At 51.5% G+C, this 18952-nt stretch overlaps 1 protein-coding gene across 3 annotated transcripts in view; it reads left to right on the plus strand.

Annotated features, from left to right (window-relative positions):
* TMEM9B (TMEM9 domain family member B) overlaps positions 1-18952 on the plus strand; it is a 47641-nt gene that overhangs the window by 4059 nt on the left and 24630 nt on the right. For 2 of the 3 annotated variants that reach the window (XR_002335506.1, XM_021062253.1), the window contains exons 2-6: positions 11062-11220; positions 11705-11787; positions 13572-13711; positions 14343-14395; positions 14512-14606. Coding sequence is in view for 2 of the 3 variants with exons in the window: in XM_021062253.1 (XP_020917912.1) it covers positions 11062-11220; positions 11705-11787; positions 13572-13711; positions 14343-14395; positions 14512-14606 (530 nt within the window). In the remaining variant the exon portion in view is untranslated. Of the gene's footprint in view, positions 1-11061; positions 11221-11704; positions 11788-13571; positions 13712-14342; positions 14396-14511; positions 14607-14902; positions 15166-18952 lie in introns of those variants that run through there. The other variant, XM_005667042.3, reaches the window with a different exon arrangement.

The following is an 18952-nucleotide window of genomic DNA, read 5'->3' on the forward strand; positions in this document are numbered from 1 at the left end:
CTCTGAGAAGGCCGTTGTGCCAGAGTGCGACGAGCGAGAGGAGGTGACTTCAGAGAGACTGGGGGAGGCCAGACAGCTCAGGGGCCCTGTTTCTTAAAGCAGACCGCTGGGCGGGTCAGGCCGCAGAGGGCAGGGGTCGAAGCAGGGACACGATTAGGAAGCGGGTGGTCAGTCGGGTGAGAAGCGATGGTGGCTCAGCGGTGCTGGCTGTGAAGGCGAAAGAAAACGGCAGATGCCGGGGTACTTTGAAGACAGAGCTGGCAGTTTAATCCAGCGGTTGGATTAAGGGTCTGAAAGAAAGAGTCAAGAATGACTTCAGAGTTTTTTGTTTTTTCGTTTTGTTTGTTTGCTTTTGGCCCCGCCTGCAATATGCAGAGGTTCCCGGGCCAGGGATTGAATTTATGCCACAGCAGTGACAAAGCCACACCAGGGAATTCCCAAGAAGGATCTCAGGGTTTTGATCTAGCAGTTGGAAGAATGGTTTGTCATTTACTGAAATGGCTAAGTGCACAGGAGAGGGAAGAGACTACAAGACTGGGACAGGGACTAAGAATCAGGAATTCGATTCTGAACAGGCTGAGTCTGAGGCGGCTAGTAGTTATTCGAGCGTAGGTGTCAAGTGCGTGGTTCCAGAAGATGAACAGCCCCCAGGAAGCCCATGCTAGTTGTCAGATGTGACAGTCCGTCCGCACTGGAGGAGTTCAGTGGCAGAAGCGGTTACTCTGGCCTGGCGGGACAGTTGTGATGGAGCCTGGCATCCCAATTAAAGTCTCGCCGTTCCCTGGCGAGGCAGCCGACTAGGAGGTTATGCGGAGAGGAAGCTGCTTCCAGAGTATGCCCCTCAGAGTGAGAGCTGTGCAGGTTCTCTGGTCAGATTCCCTGCTTGTGGGTGAATCCTTTCTGACAGAAACGCAGACTGCTGTGGGCAGCTAGAAACCACCATCTCACACCAGCAGGTGACAGTCAAGACGAAGGCTGTCCCAGTTCCCGTTGTGGCTCAGTGGTTAACGAATCTGACTGGCATCCGTGAGGACGCAGATTCGAACCCTGGCCTTGCTCAGTGGGCTAAGGATCGGTGTTGCCGTGAGCTGTGGTGTAGGTCACGGACGCGGCTCCTATCTGGCGGTGCTGTGGCTGTGCCGTAGGCCAGTGACTACAGCTCCGATTCCACCCTAGCCTGGGAACCTGCATATGCCACGGTGGCAGCTCTAAAAAGCAAAAAAAAAAAAAAAAAAAAAAAGAATAAGGCTTCGTCTCTGAAATCGCACGTCTGCTGGGCCTCAAGGCAAAGAGAACGCAGAGGCCCGGGGCCTGTGGTAGACCTTAGGCAGCTTCCCGTGGGGTCCTGAGCAGCTGTAAACCCGAGGACAGTCTGTCTGTGTGACTGTGGCGTAGGATGGGCCGCATGTTGTATATTCCGCTAGGAAACAAGCAAGAGAAAGCACGGGTACTGGCGCCTTTTAGATTCCAAGGCCAGATGGAGGCGTGTGTGCTGGGCTTGAAGGGAAGGACAGGCGGGGTCCAGGTTGTCTACACAGAAATGGGGAGGAGAATGTCATGCCCTTTGAAGGAAAGAAAAGCAAATGCTCATCCGCTTCAACTTGAAGCCGAGCAGGAGAATTTAAAGTAGATGGGTCCACATGCATGTAATCATTAACATTTGAGCACTCGGGCCGTAGCTGGCTCCAGAGGGACCGTCTCACTCCGTCCGCACAAAACTCGGCAAGGTAATGACTGACTCGACTCAGCTCTGTCTGACTCCAGAGCATGTATATTCTAAATGATCCGCCAAGTCACGGGTTAGCAAACGTCTTCTATAAGGACCAGATTGGCTTCGCAGGCCGGTCCGTCTCGACTGCTCAGCTCCGCTGCCGCAGTGCAGAAGCAGCCGTAGACAGTGAACAAGCGGTGTTGAGTGGCTCTGAGAAAACTTCACTTACAAAAATGGGCACCAGGGAGCTCCCGGTGTGGCTCAGCGGTAACGCACCTGACTAGTGTCCATGAGGATGTGGGTTTCATCCTGGCCTCGCTGAGTGGGTTACAGGTCTGGTGTTGCCGCGAGCCATGGTGTAGATCGTAGACGTGGCTCAGATCTCGTGTGGCGGTGGCTGTGGCGCAGGCCGGCAGCCACAGCTCCTATTGGACCCCTAGCCTGGGAACTTCCATATGCCGCAGGTGTGGCCCTAAAAAACAAAAGCAAAAAACTGGGCAGTAAGCTGGATTTGGCTTGTGGGCTGTGGGCTGTTTGCTGACCCCTGTTTCTAACTGGTTCTAGTTGTGGTTCTACTGCAGGCTAGAAACTTTGGGTTTCTCCTCTGAGAGTCACTGCTACAAAGAAGGCAGACTTATGACATTTCTCCTGTTTTCCAGTCTGGCCCATTCTGTGGACCCCAGAAATCCCTTAGTTTGATTCTGCCTGGATTCAGCGCAGCATCAGTAGAGGGACTGAGAAAGTGAGCTTGGAAGTTCATCCTCAAATCACGTTTCTCTGCTACCTGCTGTAGCCTCTTTTGTCTTCCCTCACTTTTCTTCCCACTGTGCAGCTTGGTTAGAAGAGACGTTTAGTCAGACCTGATGCCAGGCTGAGGAGCTTAAGCTCTGTCTACCCAGAGTGCCGCCCTCCCACAGTGCCCATTTCCTTCCGCTGCTCCTGCTGGTGATTCAGGCGACACGTCCGAGCTTACCTGCCCAAGATCTAGGTCCTGACCCTGGTGAGGGTTTAGCAGCCACGTTGCAGGTACAGTAGAGAACCAGGGACTGCTTCGGTGAGTAGTTGCCTTGTTGAGCTAAAGCATAAAGCAGGACCCCTGTCAGGAGGACGACTTGCCAGCTCTGTCCAGAAGCCACCAAAGTGCCTGCAGCTCCTGTCTTTCTAACCTGTGTATCACGAGCCGGAAAATAGAAGCTCGCCCTTTCAACAAACATAAACATAAATCACTTACGCCAATTTACAAAGCAACAGCCAAGGAGGGGGAGTGCAGGGAACGCAGACCGTGTAAGTAGGGTAGAGAGGGGCTTCCGAAAGACAGCCCTGGATGGTGACTCAGGAAGGGCTCTTTGAAGAAGTGAAAATTAGAGACGTGTGCATTCAGTGTTCTGTCAGGAGCTGGGGATACAGTTGTGGTCACGACACCAAGGTCCTTGCCCCTGTGAAATCAGCACTCTAGCGAGGGAGTGAAATAGTACACAAGTGAGTAAGCAAGGTCATTCTGGATTTATAATCGCAATAAAAGAAATAGGGTGTGCTAGTAACTAACAAGGTGGGGGTACCTACTTTAAATGACATGGTGAGGGAAGACGTTGTGAGGAAGTGACCCTTGAGCTGAGACCTGAGAGATGAGAGAAAGCTAAGTATTTGAAGCATTAGGGGAGAACATTTCAGGCAGAGGGCATGGCAGGTGCAGAGCATTAGAATGAGAGGCGTTTCTGAGCCATGAGGCAAAACCGGAGAGCAGGAGTTCCCGTCGTGGCTCAGTGGTTAATGAACCCGACTAGTATCCATGCAGACTGGGTTCGATCCCTGGCCTCCCTCAGTGGGTTAAGAATCCTGCGTTGCTGTGGCTGTGGTGTAGGCTGGCCGCTACCCCTAACCCGAGGGCCTCCATGTGCTTCTGGTGTGGCCCTTAAAAGACCAAGCAAACCAAAACCCAAAACCAGAGAGCGGTGTGTGTGGTGCGTCTGCAGAGTCGGGGAGCTAGGCAGGGCCTGGATGGTGCAGTCCCCTGTAGACCGTGGAACGAAGTTTTGAGTTTTGTCTGAAGCCATCCAAGGGCTTTGAGTAAAGGAATGTATCATCTCTCTGGTACTTCTAAAAGCCTGCTCTGCTGGCCGTGTAGAGCAGGAACTGCCGCAAGGTGAAGGAGGAGGCGGACGTCGGGGTGGGAGACGGCCGTGGCGCAGTTGGAGGTGGCGGCGGCTTGGCTCTTATTGGAGGCACTAAAGCGGGTAGAAGGAGATGGCTGCCAGATGCGTTTTGGAAGAAGTGGCGACGGCATGGATCTTCCTCAGCTTAACCGTGGGGTTACGACCTGATGCACTCATTGTAAAGTGAACATATTGTAGGTCGAAAATACGTGTGAAATACCCAACCTGCCGAACATTGCGTTTTAGCCTAGCCCGGTTCGCGCAGGCTCAGAACACTTGCACCTCCCTGCGGGGGCGGCGGGGGGGGGGCATCACCTAACACGAAGCCTCTGTTGTGTGAAGTAGCGAGTCGCTCATGTACGGTATCGAATGTTGTCCAGAGAGGGAAAGACAGAATGGTTGTATGTACGGCGTAGCAAGCGGGCCACGTGTTTGCCCTGGTGATCCTGAGGCTGACCGGGAGCTGCTGCCGCCCGCCCGGCATCCCCAGAGGGGATTCTGCGGAGCCGCTGGCGGGAGAAGACGGGGTCCACAGCACGGTTCCTGCTGGAGGCGTGTTGCTGTAGACATCGCAGCCGAGCTGTTCTCAGCTGGGCACCACCTGCACTCGGAACGGGGCGGCGGGGGCGGGGGGGGGCGGTCAGGGAAAGAAAAGAGTCGGGAAGTGGGGTGCGGTGGGGCTGGTGGGGAAGGAGTGATCCAGAGCGGCGAGCAGGGCAGGACCTGGGAGCGCAGGCCTCTCTTAGGACCGAGGGAGCCGGCGAGGCTGAGAGGAGAGGCGTGCTGAGCCGGACGAGCGCTTTGCCCAAGGTCGTTTTGCTCAGGTAGAAAAAGCCCTCACGGAGGCCGGAAGACGAGACCCGGCAGGGGGACGCGGTGGCGAGAGCTCTGAAGTGCTGGCCTGCGCGTTTCGTGATGATCGAGCTGGCGGGGGAGCCACTGTGGGGAGGAGGCCGTCCAAGTCCTGTTTTAAGAGCTAACGTGGGCTTAGTAATAAGGGCAGGCGTGCAGAGGACACCGAGGTGTCGAAGAGGCGGAGTTTCACTCCCCAAAAGGTGAAGAATGCGGAGAAGGTACGGGCTTTGCGGGAAAGGCCGGCGGGCGGGCTCCGGCAGGACAGGACGTCTGAGTGGGGATTCGCAGGCGGCTGGCGCGGGTGTAAAACTCCGGGGTGAGGCCGGGGACCAGGGAGAGTCCGCGCCAGAAAGGCAGAGGTTTGCACAGGCGGTGAAAGCAGCTAAGGCTGCAGGCAGGCTCTGTAGCTGAGCCTGCCCTGAAAGGATCTGTAGAGTGGGAAAGGACCAAAGATAGACTGATGAGGAGATGAGCAGAGGCAAAGGGACCAATCCATGAGACGGAAGCAGAGTAGACAGAAAAGTGGTGTTAGAAGCCAGTGGTTTTCTTGAGGAGAGTTTCAAGAAACATGGAATGCTAGGTTTACGAAAGCACTGTTCCTGAGGGCAAACTCAGAAGCAGTTAAATGAATTGAGGCATGTTTATACCTTAATCGCCTGTGTGTACAGATGATGTGCTATTTTAACATGCGGAGAGCAGGCCAGATGTAAGAAAATAGATGGTAAGGTGGTTGGTTAGAGGGTAACCGGGATTACATCTGCTTAAGTTACGTTGTTGGTGTGCACGCATGTACACCCGTTTCGTTTTTGCACAATTCGGCAGACATCATTAGTTGGCCAAGTTATCACCTATTTTCACCCCTTTGCTATCTGCCTGACTCCTGTACGGAGGTTAGAAAAGCTAAATTCATCCAGACCCCCTTGTAGTTAGAAGTGGCCACATGAACCTAGAAGATGAAGGCAGAAGACTGTTGAGGGATTCTGAGAAGGCTTTTGCTTTCCTGGGAAAGAGAATAGATGGCACAGAGCCCCTTCCTCCCTCCTCATTCCTTGAATGTGGGTGTGATGCCTGGGGCTGGGGCACCCATCCTGTGGCCGTGAGGGAATGGCCAAGAGAAGTGCAGGAGCAGTGACCCTGACATTGCTGAGCTGCTGAATTGATGCCAGCAGCTGCCTACCCCTGTCTTCTTGTTATGTGAGAAAAAATACACCTCCCTTTAGGCCACCGTAAGCTGGCTTTTCTTGTGGCTGTATGCTTTCCTACTGTATGGGGGTATATTTTTATTTTTTATTTGTTTATTTATTTTTTTTTTTTTTTGTCTTAGGGCACTGCTGCACTGGGGCAGCATATGGAGGTTCCCAGGCTAGGGGTGGAATCGCAGCTGTAGCCACCGGCCTACGCCACAGCTCACAGCTACGCCAGACCCTTAATCCACTGAGTGAGGCCAAGGATCGAACCCGCAACCTCATGGTTCTTAGTTGGATTTGTTTCTGCTGCGCCACGACGGGAACTCCTAAAATTTACTTTTTATAAAAAACCTGCAGGTATATAATTTAAAACTTAAGAAAATTTAAACTAGTCCTTAATTTGATGTTACCTCCACCCCATGTTCCCTCTCCTACTGTGCTAATATTATAACATGTTAATAATAGTTAAGTGGCTACTTTGGGTCAAATCAGCATTTACTGCTTACATTCTTGTAACTATATTCATCTTACTCACAGCTGAGTCAAATACTATACCTTAATTGTGTCTCCTTTCTCATACAAATATTTCTATCAAATTAATAATTGCCTCTTTTCCCTTTTATTTAATTTTCTGTGTCCAATTTAAATCTCTCACAAGAAACTTAAAACTCTGCATGATCCAGAAGTTCTTTTTTTGGGACGCCATCCTTTCTGACGTGCTCTCTCCCCCATTTCCTCTTGGACTGGTTGCTCTCAAGGCCGCCCCACAGCTAACATCCTGGGCTTTTCCTTCAGTACCGTTCTCAGGATTGCCTTTATTTCTCTTCTCTCTCTTTTTTTATGACTCAATGAATTTGTTACATTTGTAGTTGTACAGTGATCATAATCAGTTATAGGATTCATAACCCAGCGATCGAACTGTCTATGGAAACCATAAGTTTTTCAAAGTCTGCGAGTCAGTATCTATTCTGTAAAGAAGTTCATTGTGTCCTTTTTTCAGATTCAACATGTCAGTGAAAGCATTTGATGTTGGTGTCTCATTGTATGGCTGACTTCACTTAGCATGATAATTTCTGGGTCCATCCATGTTGCTAAAAATGCCGGTATTTCGTTCCTTTTAATGGCTGAGTAATATTCCATTGTGTCTATGTACCACATCTTCTTGATCCACTCCTCTGTTGATGGACATTTAGGTTGTTTCCATGTCTTGGCTACTGAAAATAGTGCTGCAATGAACATTGGAGTACATGTCTTTGTGAGTTGTGGTTTTCTCTGGATAGATGCCAGGAGTGGGATTGCTGGATCAAATGGGAGTTCTATGTTTAGTTTTCTGAGGCATCTCCATACTGTTTTCCGCAGTGGTTGCACCAATTTACAATCCCACCAACAGTGTACTAGGGTTCCTTATTCTCCACACTCTCTCTAGAACTTCTTGTTTGTAGACTTTTTGATGATGGCCATTCTGGCCAGTGTAAGTTGGTACCTCATTAGTGGTTTTGATATTTCTCTTCTCTGTTGGAGCTTTATTTCCTGGATCCTATGCTTTTCTCTTTGTTTGGGGACTTCCCTCACTTTGGTAGGGCCTGTCCCTAAATAGCTGCTTGACGATGTGTGGAAAATAACTTTCCTGGTTTTTAATTGATAGCTTGACTAGGTTTAGAAATTACGTGCTGTCAGGTTTTTTAAAAGTAGAATCCCATTGTCTTTTAACTTCCATTATTGCCATTGAGTAGTCCTGTGTAATTCTGGTTCCTAATCCTTTGTATTTGAATCATCTTTTTCTCTTTGGAAGCCTTGGGAATCTTTGTCATGCACGAAATTCCAAAAATTCTTAATGAGGTGAAGTCTTTTATCTTTCATTGTGCAAGACTCCAGATGGGCCCTTTCAGTCTTGTGCACCCTTCAGTTCTGATGTGGTGTGCCACTCCACCCTCATGCTGAGCTGTTGTGGGAATGTATTCTGAACCCAGCCAAACTCGACCAACCAGACTTTTGACTTACCCTTACAGAAGGAATAAACTTTTGGCATTCTTACCAGTTGTCTGGGTCAAGTAGGAGTCTTATGCAGGCTTTATACTGATCTCTTTCCAACCCTAATTGTACTTTCCAACTGTAGAGATACAATACCTATAATTCCTAAACTTTTCCAAGGTTTTAGTTTCAGTAGGCAACGTTTTTACAGCCAGATCCCCACGTATAAAATAGTTCAAATAAAAAATATGTGTATATATATATATATATATATATATATATATGTAATGGTTTGTTTTTTTCCTTAAGTACTCGTTCTAGGGGAAGGTCAGTTAGACAGCCCTCTCCATGTAGTCATGTGGGGCCCACGCTGACAGTGACTCTTCTGTCTTCAACCTGTTGTCTCCAGAAAGGCTGCCGCTCCAGGCCGCGGGGGGAGGACGAGCACACAGAGGAGGGCGCTCAGGGGCGTTTCAGAGGCCAGGCCTGCGGCTGGTGCAGGTCACTTCCACCCACACCTTGTTTGCCAGCCTCAGGCATGTGGCCTTGCCTCACTGCGGGGAAGCCTGGGAAGCAGTCCAGGTGCGTCCGGAAAGAAGAGGAGGCCCTGGATTTTCTTTCGCAAGGGACGTCTGCCACTCCGGTGGAAGGCGTGAAGCATTTAGCTTTCTCTAGACTAGATCAGTTACTAGTTTTTGGTCTGCTTTTTAGATTCCAGAATTTTGCCAGCATTCTTCTTTTGTTGTCATTGTTGTTGTTGTTTACTGTTCTCTGTATTCTTATTTCTTGACTGTCGGTGACATTTTGGTTGAGAGCAGAGGTAAATGTATAGTTACACTGTCATTGAAAACGTGAGGGCAAAATTAAATGACCTCAGAAGAGCATTTCTGATGTTCTTATGAGTTAATTGGCTATGATTTTTCAACTCCTATGAATACTTTTAGTTACAAAAATGAAGAGAATTAGATGTACTGATATAGAAAAATGCCTTTCTATAAACAAAAACAGAAGAATTTGGAAGACTGTTATAGTATGATTCTATTTTTATTTATGTTTGTAAATGTATTAAAATTTTGCAGGGATATACTTCTAAAGGTAATGGTTGTTATTTGTAGAACATGAAACTGAGAAGGGTGGAGGGTTGGGTAGGCTCTGCCTTTCAATTGCATGTGTTCAGTAATATTCGAACATTTTACACTGAGCATGTATTGCATTTGAACGATTTGGGGTCACCAAATAACAGAATAGTCAGCAGGACCACATGCCCTGGAGAAGTCAAGTAAAATGAAGGCCGGAAGTGTCTATCAGGTTTGGAAATTAGGGATCCTTATGGGTGTTGTGGGATCACACGTGATTTCAATAGGCTATCAGGAAATAGACTAGTCATTTCAACTTTTTTAAAGACCATTTAGGACAGGATTAGATTAGGATGTAGAGCTGAGGCAGGGTCTGAGGTTTTGTCTAGGAGTCTTTTCTCCAATAGATGAGAACTTTGAGTGTGTATACAGCCGGTGGAGAAGGGGTCTCGTAGGAAGATTCAGGAGAGAGATGACTTCAAGGAAAATGTTGCAGAACTTTCCCCCTTTGCCTCATCGGTCCAGTGGCAATTAGACCCTCTCAAGATTGAGAGTAGCCGGGTAAAGTGGTGTTCAGCAAGCCCAGTGGAGACAGGAAGCCTCAAACTTTCGCTTAGAAGGGCTTTCGAAGCCCTTCCAGTCTCACGTCTACACATCCAGCTTATCTGAGTTGGTCCTGCCGAGCACGGACTTGAAGAAGTGAACGCCCCGCTTTGGTGTGAGTCCAGGCTTGTCAGTAAGAGAGCTAAGAGTGGAGAATTTCTGTTCTTTGAGGACCAAGCCTTCTCCCGGTTCAGACCGGCAGGTGCAATAGAGTTAGTGCTTCCTGACCAAGTTAAGACGCTCTCATTTCTTTTAAGTGCCCTCCCTCCTTTCCCAAGGATGCTAACGTAGAATCTGCCTTGCCAAAGATCAGTATATTTTGGGCATCCCTGTCACTGCCTCACCAGGGTTACAGTGAGTCATGGCTCTGACTCCGTTCTTCTGAGGACTCTGGAAGGCGCAGGATAACGAAGGCCTTTTCTCCTTCCGTCCTTTCCTGGGAGGGTTCCGGGCTCCAGGCTTCTTGGAGTGACTCTCTTCTCCCTCGAATTAGAACACCGTCTGGTGTGTGTTACACAGACACTTGGGGTTAGACTCTGTTCTTGGAGGGATTTTAAAAATTACCGTAACCTGGGACTATAGTGCTTCGGTGTAGAAATCTCTCAGGTCAAATGACATTTTTTCAAGAGGTGACTCACACTTTGTGGAGGCCTCTTTGGGTAGCAACAGTAGGGCATGGCTGAATCTGCCCCAAAGCCCTCCTTAGCTCTGTCAAAGAGCAGACTTGGGTTGGCATGCCTCGTGCTGCTTCCCGACAGTGGGCACCCCACATGGTATAAGGTCTGATTAAGGCCCTGCTTCTTGATCTTGGACCGCTGAAGAGCGTTGGAATCCGTGATGAGCCGTGTGCTCCTTGAGGTCCAGAGGATAACAGTAAGGATAATTCCCGTGGGTTCCACCAGGTTCTAAAGTGCGTTTCCTGCGGGAGTGACTCCGCAGGCGTCAACTCCTGTCTTCCTGCCTCATCCTCTCCGTGGATGACGCAGCCCGTGGGGAGCCAGGTCTCCAGGGCAAGTGCCTGTGACTCATTTGGGTCCAAATCGTAAGACGATGAGGGAGTGAGGCTTGAGATAGAAGAACGCAGAACTTCTGAAACCAGTGCCAAGGTTTGTTCCGCCGTGAGAATGCGCCGCCCTCTCTCAGTCCCCTGGAGAGAGACGTTTGCTCCACAGACCCTCCCCTGAGAAGCCTTGTCAGGGAGGGAAGGGCCGGAGGCCCAGGCTATCCAGATCAAGAGGGCCCCAGTTCTCTTTAGCCCCAGGCCGTCAGCCCCGTCCACGTTTCCAGGGTCCCCACTGCTCTTCCGCTCCGTCGGGCGGCCTGCTGCTCACCAGGGTACAGTGCCTGCTCTGACAGGCCAGCCAAGTCCCTACTGAAGGAAGAATAAAGAAGCAGCCCAGGTGGAGCTCAGTTAGCTGAGGTCCTTCGCTGTTTCTTGGGCACCTGGGGGGCAGCGGGAGCAGGGCATGCCCTCGGCTCAGAAGCCTCCGCTTCTGTCCCCCCAGCAACCTCACAACATTCTGCAGAGACGGCTCCTGGAAACCAACCTGTCTAAGCTGCGAAGCAGTCGTGTCCCTTGGGCCTCCAAGTCCAGCAGACTGAGTCAGGCCAAGTCGGAGGGGCTCAGGAAGTCTGAGGAGGACATGATCTGGGTTCCTTGCCAGGTAATGTACTGAGGACAGCCTTTCCAAGGTGTGGTCCCGTCGTGATCCCTGTCCTGGGGCCTCGCCTCCCAATTGTGCAGAATGTCCGTCTAATCGCGGAATAGTCACCATCGAGCCCCAAGGACACGCCGTGCACCACGGGACGTCTCCGCGGATTTTGTTCACATGTGTGTCACTGGGAGGAGGACCAGGGGTCTCATCGGTTTTGCAAAGGGGTGTGGGATATGCGCTCACACACACACACACACATCAAGGGCTGCTGGGTGGACAGAATGAAGGTCCCCTTTGGGGACCCTCTGTCAGCGCTGGGCCAGCAGGAGGAACCCTCCAGGGCCGCTGCGGTGGTGGAGCTGGGACACGCCGGCTGGTAATTGTGAGGGTGCTCGCCAGCCCTGCCTTTCCTGCGACATCTGTTTCTTGCTCTTTGGATCTTCCTTCCCTCCTGCTTCTCTGGCATCTGCTGAAAGTCTCTTTCCTCTCACAGTGTGCTGGAAAGGATGTGAAAGCCTTGGTTGACACGGGCTGCCAGTACAATCTCATCTCTTCAGCCTGTGTGGACCGACTGGGGTAAGTAGCCACTGGCGGTGGAAGTCAGATGCTCATCCACTCTTGGCTTGAACTGATTTCGAGGTTCAGGCTTTCCATTAACGCGCACTGCTTAAGTTTTGAGCAGAGACTTTGGACTCTGGAATGAGAGAGCGTGTGCCATGCCCGCGTCCTGGTTGGTACCCCAGACCGCACGTCAGGGGGAGCTTCCCTGGGGGTTTGCCCTGGAGAGGTGAAAGCAGAGTGTGTCTGGCCTTCGCTTATGTGGGGTCCTGTTCCTGGAGGCCACACTGCCAGGCCGGGAAGCCTCAGTCAGACCGAGGAGCCGGGCGCTGTCGCTGTTGACCGGACCTGCGCGGAGGAGGCCGGTGCCTTTCCTCTCTGCAGATGACACGCAAATTCAGGTCGCACTGCCCCGCTGGGACGGGGTGTGGCGCGGACCCTCTCACGTTGAGTGTCTTCAGTCCTCTTGGCAGGCGGGGTTGAGTCCTCCCTCTGTCTTGTCGGAGGAGGCCGTTTTGTGCCTGTCTTCCTTTTCACTCGGCGTGTCCTTTTCTTCTCTTCCTTCTCTTCCCTCCGAAGTACCAGAGAGGCCCTGGGGTCCGGCCAGACTGGGAGGGTCAACCGCATCCCTTCCCACCCCCCTAGCCCTTTCCCAGCCCACGTCTGTGTGCTGCAGCCATCCCTAGGGAAGACAGCATGGCCCGTTTGAAGCTCCTTTCAAGGTACCCCCGTCCTCAGGAACGCCTGCCCGTCCTCGGGAAGGGCCTCCCCGTCCTCGGGAAGGGCCTGCACAAGTCCGGTTTGTCTCTTCGGTGACCTCTGCCACGTGGTCTGTTTCCTCTCGTCTCTGCCTCCTCACCCTCGCCACCGCTGCGACTCTTTGAAGCTGGCTCTCTGGGTTTGTGCATTGCTGTTGAGGGTGGTGGAGGGCGTCCAGGACACAGCGCTCCTGTGGGAAGAATCCTGAGCTCTCTTCTGTGCTAAAGAGGCCAGATACAGTGCACCATGATGCTTCCAGAAAGACTCGTACTGTCCTGGTGCACAGTTAGGCAGCAGACTGCCGTGATTCCCGAGGGATTAATAACCACCTGCAAAACCGCAGCCCTTCTTTCAGATGGGCTGTAACACCCAAAGAGAGGGGGTGGAGTGAGGCGGGAGTGCTGGCACGGAAAGTCCATAATTGAGTCCTTATCCACCAGCCCGGATAGCTTGGGTGCCAGCTGTCCCAGTCAGCTCATGCCACTGTGTGAAGTGTTGGTGCTGTTTTCCCCTCCTCCCCTGGGCAGACTTTCTCCACAACATTCCTTGCTGATGCCAGCATCAATGCCCGTAACAGACAGGTACCTGCTGCACCAACCTTGTGGCCTGAGACTCACTGAGGAGGATAGACCGAAATAGACAAAGAGAGGATTGGGCATGGGACAAAGCATCTTCTCACATTAGGATTCACCTGCCCTCTCTAGATCCGCTACCCACAGATGGGTAAAAGGCGGGGGTGGGGGCCGTGGCGGGGGGCGAATGCTGGGGTGCCGAAAAGGACCCTCCGAGTGTGTCAGCTCTCCTCTTTCACCAATGCAGATAGTGACATAGTTTTTTGGAACAGGAGCTGAGTCTACTTTTGTATATTCCCTGGCATGTTTAGGATAAAATGATAAAACAAGAAGTGTAAGCTAGCAATTTTTTGGTAAAATTAAACCGAGGAAATTCCTGGAAAATTCCAGCTGTCCGTCAAAAAGTAGGCGTTGCCAGATTTCCCCAGAAACCTGGTTCCCAGGGGATTCTGGTATTTTCTCTCTGTGCAGGCTCAAGGAGCACGTCAGATCTCACAGGCTCGAGGGAGAGAAGCTCTGTCTCCCCCGGCATCTGAAAGTGATGGGGCAGATTGAGCACCTGGTGATCACCCTGGGCTCCCTCCGCCTGGACTGCCCAGCAGCTGTGGTTGGTGAGTAGAACTGCGGCCTGGACCTGGGCACCCCTCCTTCCACCAAACCCTCGGGGGGCTCTCGTGGCTGTGAAGACTGACTTCTTCAAAATCTGAGGTTTCCGCTTTTTTGTGCTATAAATCTCCTCCCAATTTTTCCTTCCAAAGTACCAGATGGGCCCTGAGCTACATATAAGACATGTGGAGAATCACCCAGAAAATTAAAAAATTCAAGGGGTATGAGAACAGACGTTTCTTTGTGCCAGTAAAAACGGCCCCGAAGAGGTTCCCTGGGCTAGTGGGCGGGAGACGGCGAGGTGCTCTTCCTCCTTTGCCCTAAACCCCGACGGGTCCCTCCACCTCCTGTGCTTCCCACACGCCCTCTAGTCTAGACTACTCTGCGTTCCTGCGTTTCATCCAAGGGCCTTTGTCCTTTAGAGTTAAAAAGAACTGGGTTTGAATCTTGACTCTGTCACCTTTGAACTACAGTCACCTGGAGAAATTGCTTAATGTGATAAATACTCAACAGATGTTTGTTGGACGGAAGGAAGGATGGGTGGATGGGTGGATGGTAGGTTGGCTAGAACCTAATGATGACAAGGCCGACTTCTAAACCAACACGAAAATGGTTAAATCTTAATTTTTTTCTTAGAGGACAATGAGAAAACCTTGTCTCTTGGTCTCCAGACTCTCCGATCTCTGAAGGTAAGACTGATTCTGCTTTCCCCTTGGCACTTCCTCTCTGAGGCAGGGGGTCCTCTGACATGGAGACCCCGCAGTGGGACCATTCCCAGCGACCAGTGAGCCTCCTTCGTTTTCAGTGTGTCATAAACTTGGACAAGCACCGGCTGATCGTGGGGAAGACAGACAAGGAAGGGATCCCTTTTGTGGAGACGGTTGCCGTGAATGAAGACAAGTGAGTGCCGGGCCGGCTCAGGGCAGGCCGAACCCATGGGTCACCAACCGGAGCGGTCCTCACGCGGGGTCCCGGGTCGGGTCCTGCCTTTGGCCTTCGGTCGCACCGCAGCACACCCTCCCACCCCGAGTTCACAGTCCCACAAAACCCGCTGGCCCGCATGTCAGAATGGGCAGCAGTGATACGGCGTACAGAGTAGCGGGGGAAATGGGTAGCTTTTAAACTAAAATTATACTTGCCTTCAGCCTAATTTTCTTGAATTTGGTATCATCTCTTCTATTTCTTTCTCATTTCAGCACTTCAGAAGCATAACTAGCGCCTGCAGCGTGTCTGCACGTGTGCACACACACCAGGTTGACAGATTGAGAAAACTGGGTTTGAACCAAATGCAGTAGCACCTGCTGTGGACCAAGTTCTCCCTCGGATAGAAGCTCCAGGGGCTCCTTCCCACCCAAACCCCCTAGACTGTAGTCTGTGCTTTGAGATCTTGTCTGGTTGTAGCCGTTATTTTTTACTACTTTGATCACTTACTGTATAGACATTTATGACACTGCCAGGTCTCAGTTGTGGCCTATTTCTCTGCTTCTTCCAGGAATTTGCTTTTATTAGTCAAGCTTAGGGGCTGCCAGGTTCTGTTTCTCCGAAGATACACTTGCATCTTTTCCTCTAGCTCGTGTGTGATGACCAGGGACCCGACCTTGGCCGCCTCTGAGCTGTCTCACAGAGATGCAGGATACCTGAGATGTCTCAGCATTAGAACTTCTTCTAAGTCATTCATTGATTTCTCAAGTACGAGTTGGTCTGAAAGAGCCCAGAGAGATCATCGGTCCAGCCCTTTCTCTTGAAGGTCCGAGAGGCAAAGCGAGTTGTCTGAGCTCACGCATCGAGTCAGTGGCAGAGGGGACCTGGATCTCAGACCTGACAAAGCCCGTTCTCCCACGTGCTCCATTTGTTGTCAGGCCTCGAGAGGAGATGGAAGAGGTGGGGGTTGTAAAAAGACAAGGTGGGGCTCTGGAGACGGACGCCCGGAGGCTCTGGGTTCGCCCGCCCTCATAGGGGAGGTTCTGCTCTGGAGACGGACGCCAGGAGGAGCTGACGCAGCCCTCCCTCCTGCGCGCTAAGCCCACTAAAGTCCCCTGACCCAGACCGTCACATTTAGGTGCTTATCTTGGTGCCTAAGAGACATGGGTATAAGGGACGGCCTCTCAGCTTGAATTTCTTGGAGGGAGGAGGAAGAAGGAAGCGCAGACAGAAGCACATCCGCCACTCTCTGAGATGGAATTGCAGGCTTCAGTTAATGGTCTGGGCCTCATTGTCAGACCTTGTTACCCCTGAGATGCGGTCAGCACTTCTGCTTAGCCTGTCGTTTGTCTGCCTTGGACTCCGGTAGCTGGGCGCAGGAGTAGGGAAAGATGAAAAAACCCCAAGCAGGTCTAAAGGAGAAGGGCAGACTCCGCTGGTGGGGAGGCCCATTTAGGAAAACCTTTCTGGGATGGAGGTGAGAGACGAAACTTCCTGGCAGGGAATTGAGGGCTGGGAAGCTCGTCCTGGTACAAGGAAAGAGGCAGGCAGAAGCTGGCAGTGTTAAGAACTCTTTCTGACTGCCCCCTATTTCCTGACCCCCTCATAGGGTTGGAGATCGCAGGGTTTCTCGAAGCTTTCTGTTGCAGTGTCAGTTGGGCACATAGGCCCCTGTAATGGACTCTCCCCTTCACTTGGGTCAGGCATGTGCTCAGAGAAGTCAGAGAAACAGCCATCTCTGGGTGTCCCTTTAAGAGATTCCAAGGTCACCTTGGTTCAGAGCAGTGGTTCCCTGAGTGTTTACTGATCCCACTCTGAGCTTGGCCGGGGCCCACCAGCCATCTCGCCTAGTGTCCACGTGCTTTCCTACCAAACGACTCTTTGGAGCTCTGAGTGTGTTTAGCTTTACAGAAGCTCCCTAAAGACTAGGAAGTTGGCGACCCCCATTTGTACAGCTAGGCAGCCGTACCGCAGCCAATTGTCACTGGGTCATCCCCAGGCCCCTGCCTTGTCAGACTCTGCAGAGAAACCTAAGCCCAGCCGCAGTAGGAGTTCAGCAGGGGGATCCCATGTTACTGGCCTGCAGGGTCCCCTCAAAGTACCCCCATTTTTTAGCAAAGGGGCGCTTGCGCCTTTCCGCTGAGGCCTCTCGGCTCTCCTCCCTGGGCACTTTGGCCCGCTTCTTCTCCTGGGGCCCAGCTGGAACATGTCACCCGTTCCTTCCCTCGTTGAAAGTGCCACGCTGAGGCTTGATTCTTGGCCACGACTGAGGCATGTTGGAAGTTCCTTGGCCCGGTTTATTTTTATTTGGGTTCCTTATGGACCACACGAGGCCGGGAATTCTCAGGTGCTAGAAAGATGGCACTGGTTCTGGCCCTTAGCGTTCAGGATTGCGTGGCGTCCGGGGGATGATGAGATGGCCTCTAGTGGTCTTCTTGGCCTCTGAAAACGAGTCAGTGATTTTCCAGTTTTGGAATAGAGGCAGTTGGGGTGGTCTGAGCTTAGGATGTCATAGTCTCACTCAATTTAGTCAAATCATTTGAATTCACTAACCAAATAATTGTGCTTTAAACCTCAGCCCTGATAGAGGTACCTAAAAATATCTGAGCTTCATTAATCTTCTTGAAATGCTGCCAGGTTGGTGACTCTGGGAGCCCATGGCTCCTTGGTGTTCGGGAGGAAGCGCTGGTCTGCTTCCGGATAAGCAGGTAAGGGCAGCTCTCCCCGGCGCCTCTGAGTGAGGACGTGGGCTGGGTGTCTAACCAGGTCGCAGCTCGGGAAGACAGGCAGTGGCAAGGCGCAAGTGTCTACAACTGCCCCTTCCTCACCTTATCAGGTGTCCCTCTCAAATACGGGGAGTCTGAGAAACGTCGTTTTTGGTGTTTGGTGTTTCTATGCCTGACTCATTTGAGGAGCAAACGTTTTCTGACTTTTCTCTTTCCGTGCCCTGCACCGATCCCACCTGGTAGGATTTCTGATCCTCAGCTCAGAGGGTCTGTAGGTGGACTGCAGGGCTGGTCAGCTGCCTTCACGCTCGTGTCATAGAAACCTCTTCCCCCCCCCCCCCCCCCCCCCCCCCCCCCCCTCCTGCCTCACGCTCGTGTCATAGAAACCTCTTCCCGGGCCGGGAACGTGGAGGGACGCACTGGCTTCTCCTCCTCCTGTTGCCAGGCTCTGCGTTAGCACTTTACCTGCTCAGTGTTTCTGGCTGTGTTGGGTTTATTTGTGAGATTAATGTGCTAATAAAGTTAACTCCTCCACTCCGTGTGCTTGTCTGACGAAGTCTCTGTGTCAGGGCCCCTGGAAGATGGGGAGCCCGGGCACAGCCTAACTGCATAGGGATTCTCTCCACGGCTTGTGGTTCTCATGTCCCCCCACTGCCACTCGCCCTTCAGCTCCCTCTGGCCGGTGGAGGGTCCTTGGGCAAGTGGGTGAACCTCCGTGAGCTCGGCTTTGCGGTCTGTTAAACGGTACTTACGGCACAGCATCAAATGAGAGAACCGTGTAAAGGGGCTGGCGTCTGGCCGGCCCCGAGATCTGGCCGTGCGTGGGAACAGTCTTCGTGTGGCGGGCCCACAGGGTGTGAGAGAACGCTTCCAGACGTCTATTAAGGCGTTTACTTTCTGCAGATAAATGTGTTTATTTAGCAAGGAACTATTTATTTAGTTCAAACGAATAAGTATGGAGAGGGGAGGGACGAAGGTGCCTTGATATAGAGTGAAAAGGGTGGGTCTGCATGAGAGAGCCCAGACAGATGCATTTTACAGATGACGGAAACTCACCCTTTAAGTGTCAGTATGTTTAGTATTTAAACGGTGTGGTTATTAAATAGTCAACAAGAAACAGTCTGCCTCTGACAGGGTATCACGGTCTAGCATTACAGTTCTAACACTCTCAGATGATACTACCATGCTGTTTCAACAGGTTTTCTGTCTGTCTTTTGTCCATTTATTCTAAATCTAAAAAATTCAGGAGTTTGCTTCATGGCTCAGCAGCTGTTAAGTGTCTGGAGATCCTTGGCTATCCATTCATATGTAAGAGCGAGGCATCGGAAAACTAACTAAAAGCTCTATGTACACAGAGACATCTTGCAATTAGTAGAACACAGGAGGGTATTTTTCAAACTTCTGGTTGCAAATGCATTAGTGGTTTGTGAAATCTATTTAATCGCTCACAACCAACTTTTCTCCCAAAATGACAGAATGGGAAATACTGTGGCTCAGGGTTAACGAACCTCACCCAGATCCATGAGGATGCGGGTTCGATCCCTGGCCTCGCTCAGCGGGTTAAGCATCCAGCATTGCCCTGAGCTGTGGTGTAGGTCA

This window comes from Sus scrofa, chromosome 9 (genome assembly GCF_000003025.6).
Source record: "Sus scrofa isolate TJ Tabasco breed Duroc chromosome 9, Sscrofa11.1, whole genome shotgun sequence".
In the NCBI taxonomy this organism is placed as follows: Eukaryota; Metazoa; Chordata; class Mammalia; order Artiodactyla; family Suidae; genus Sus; species Sus scrofa.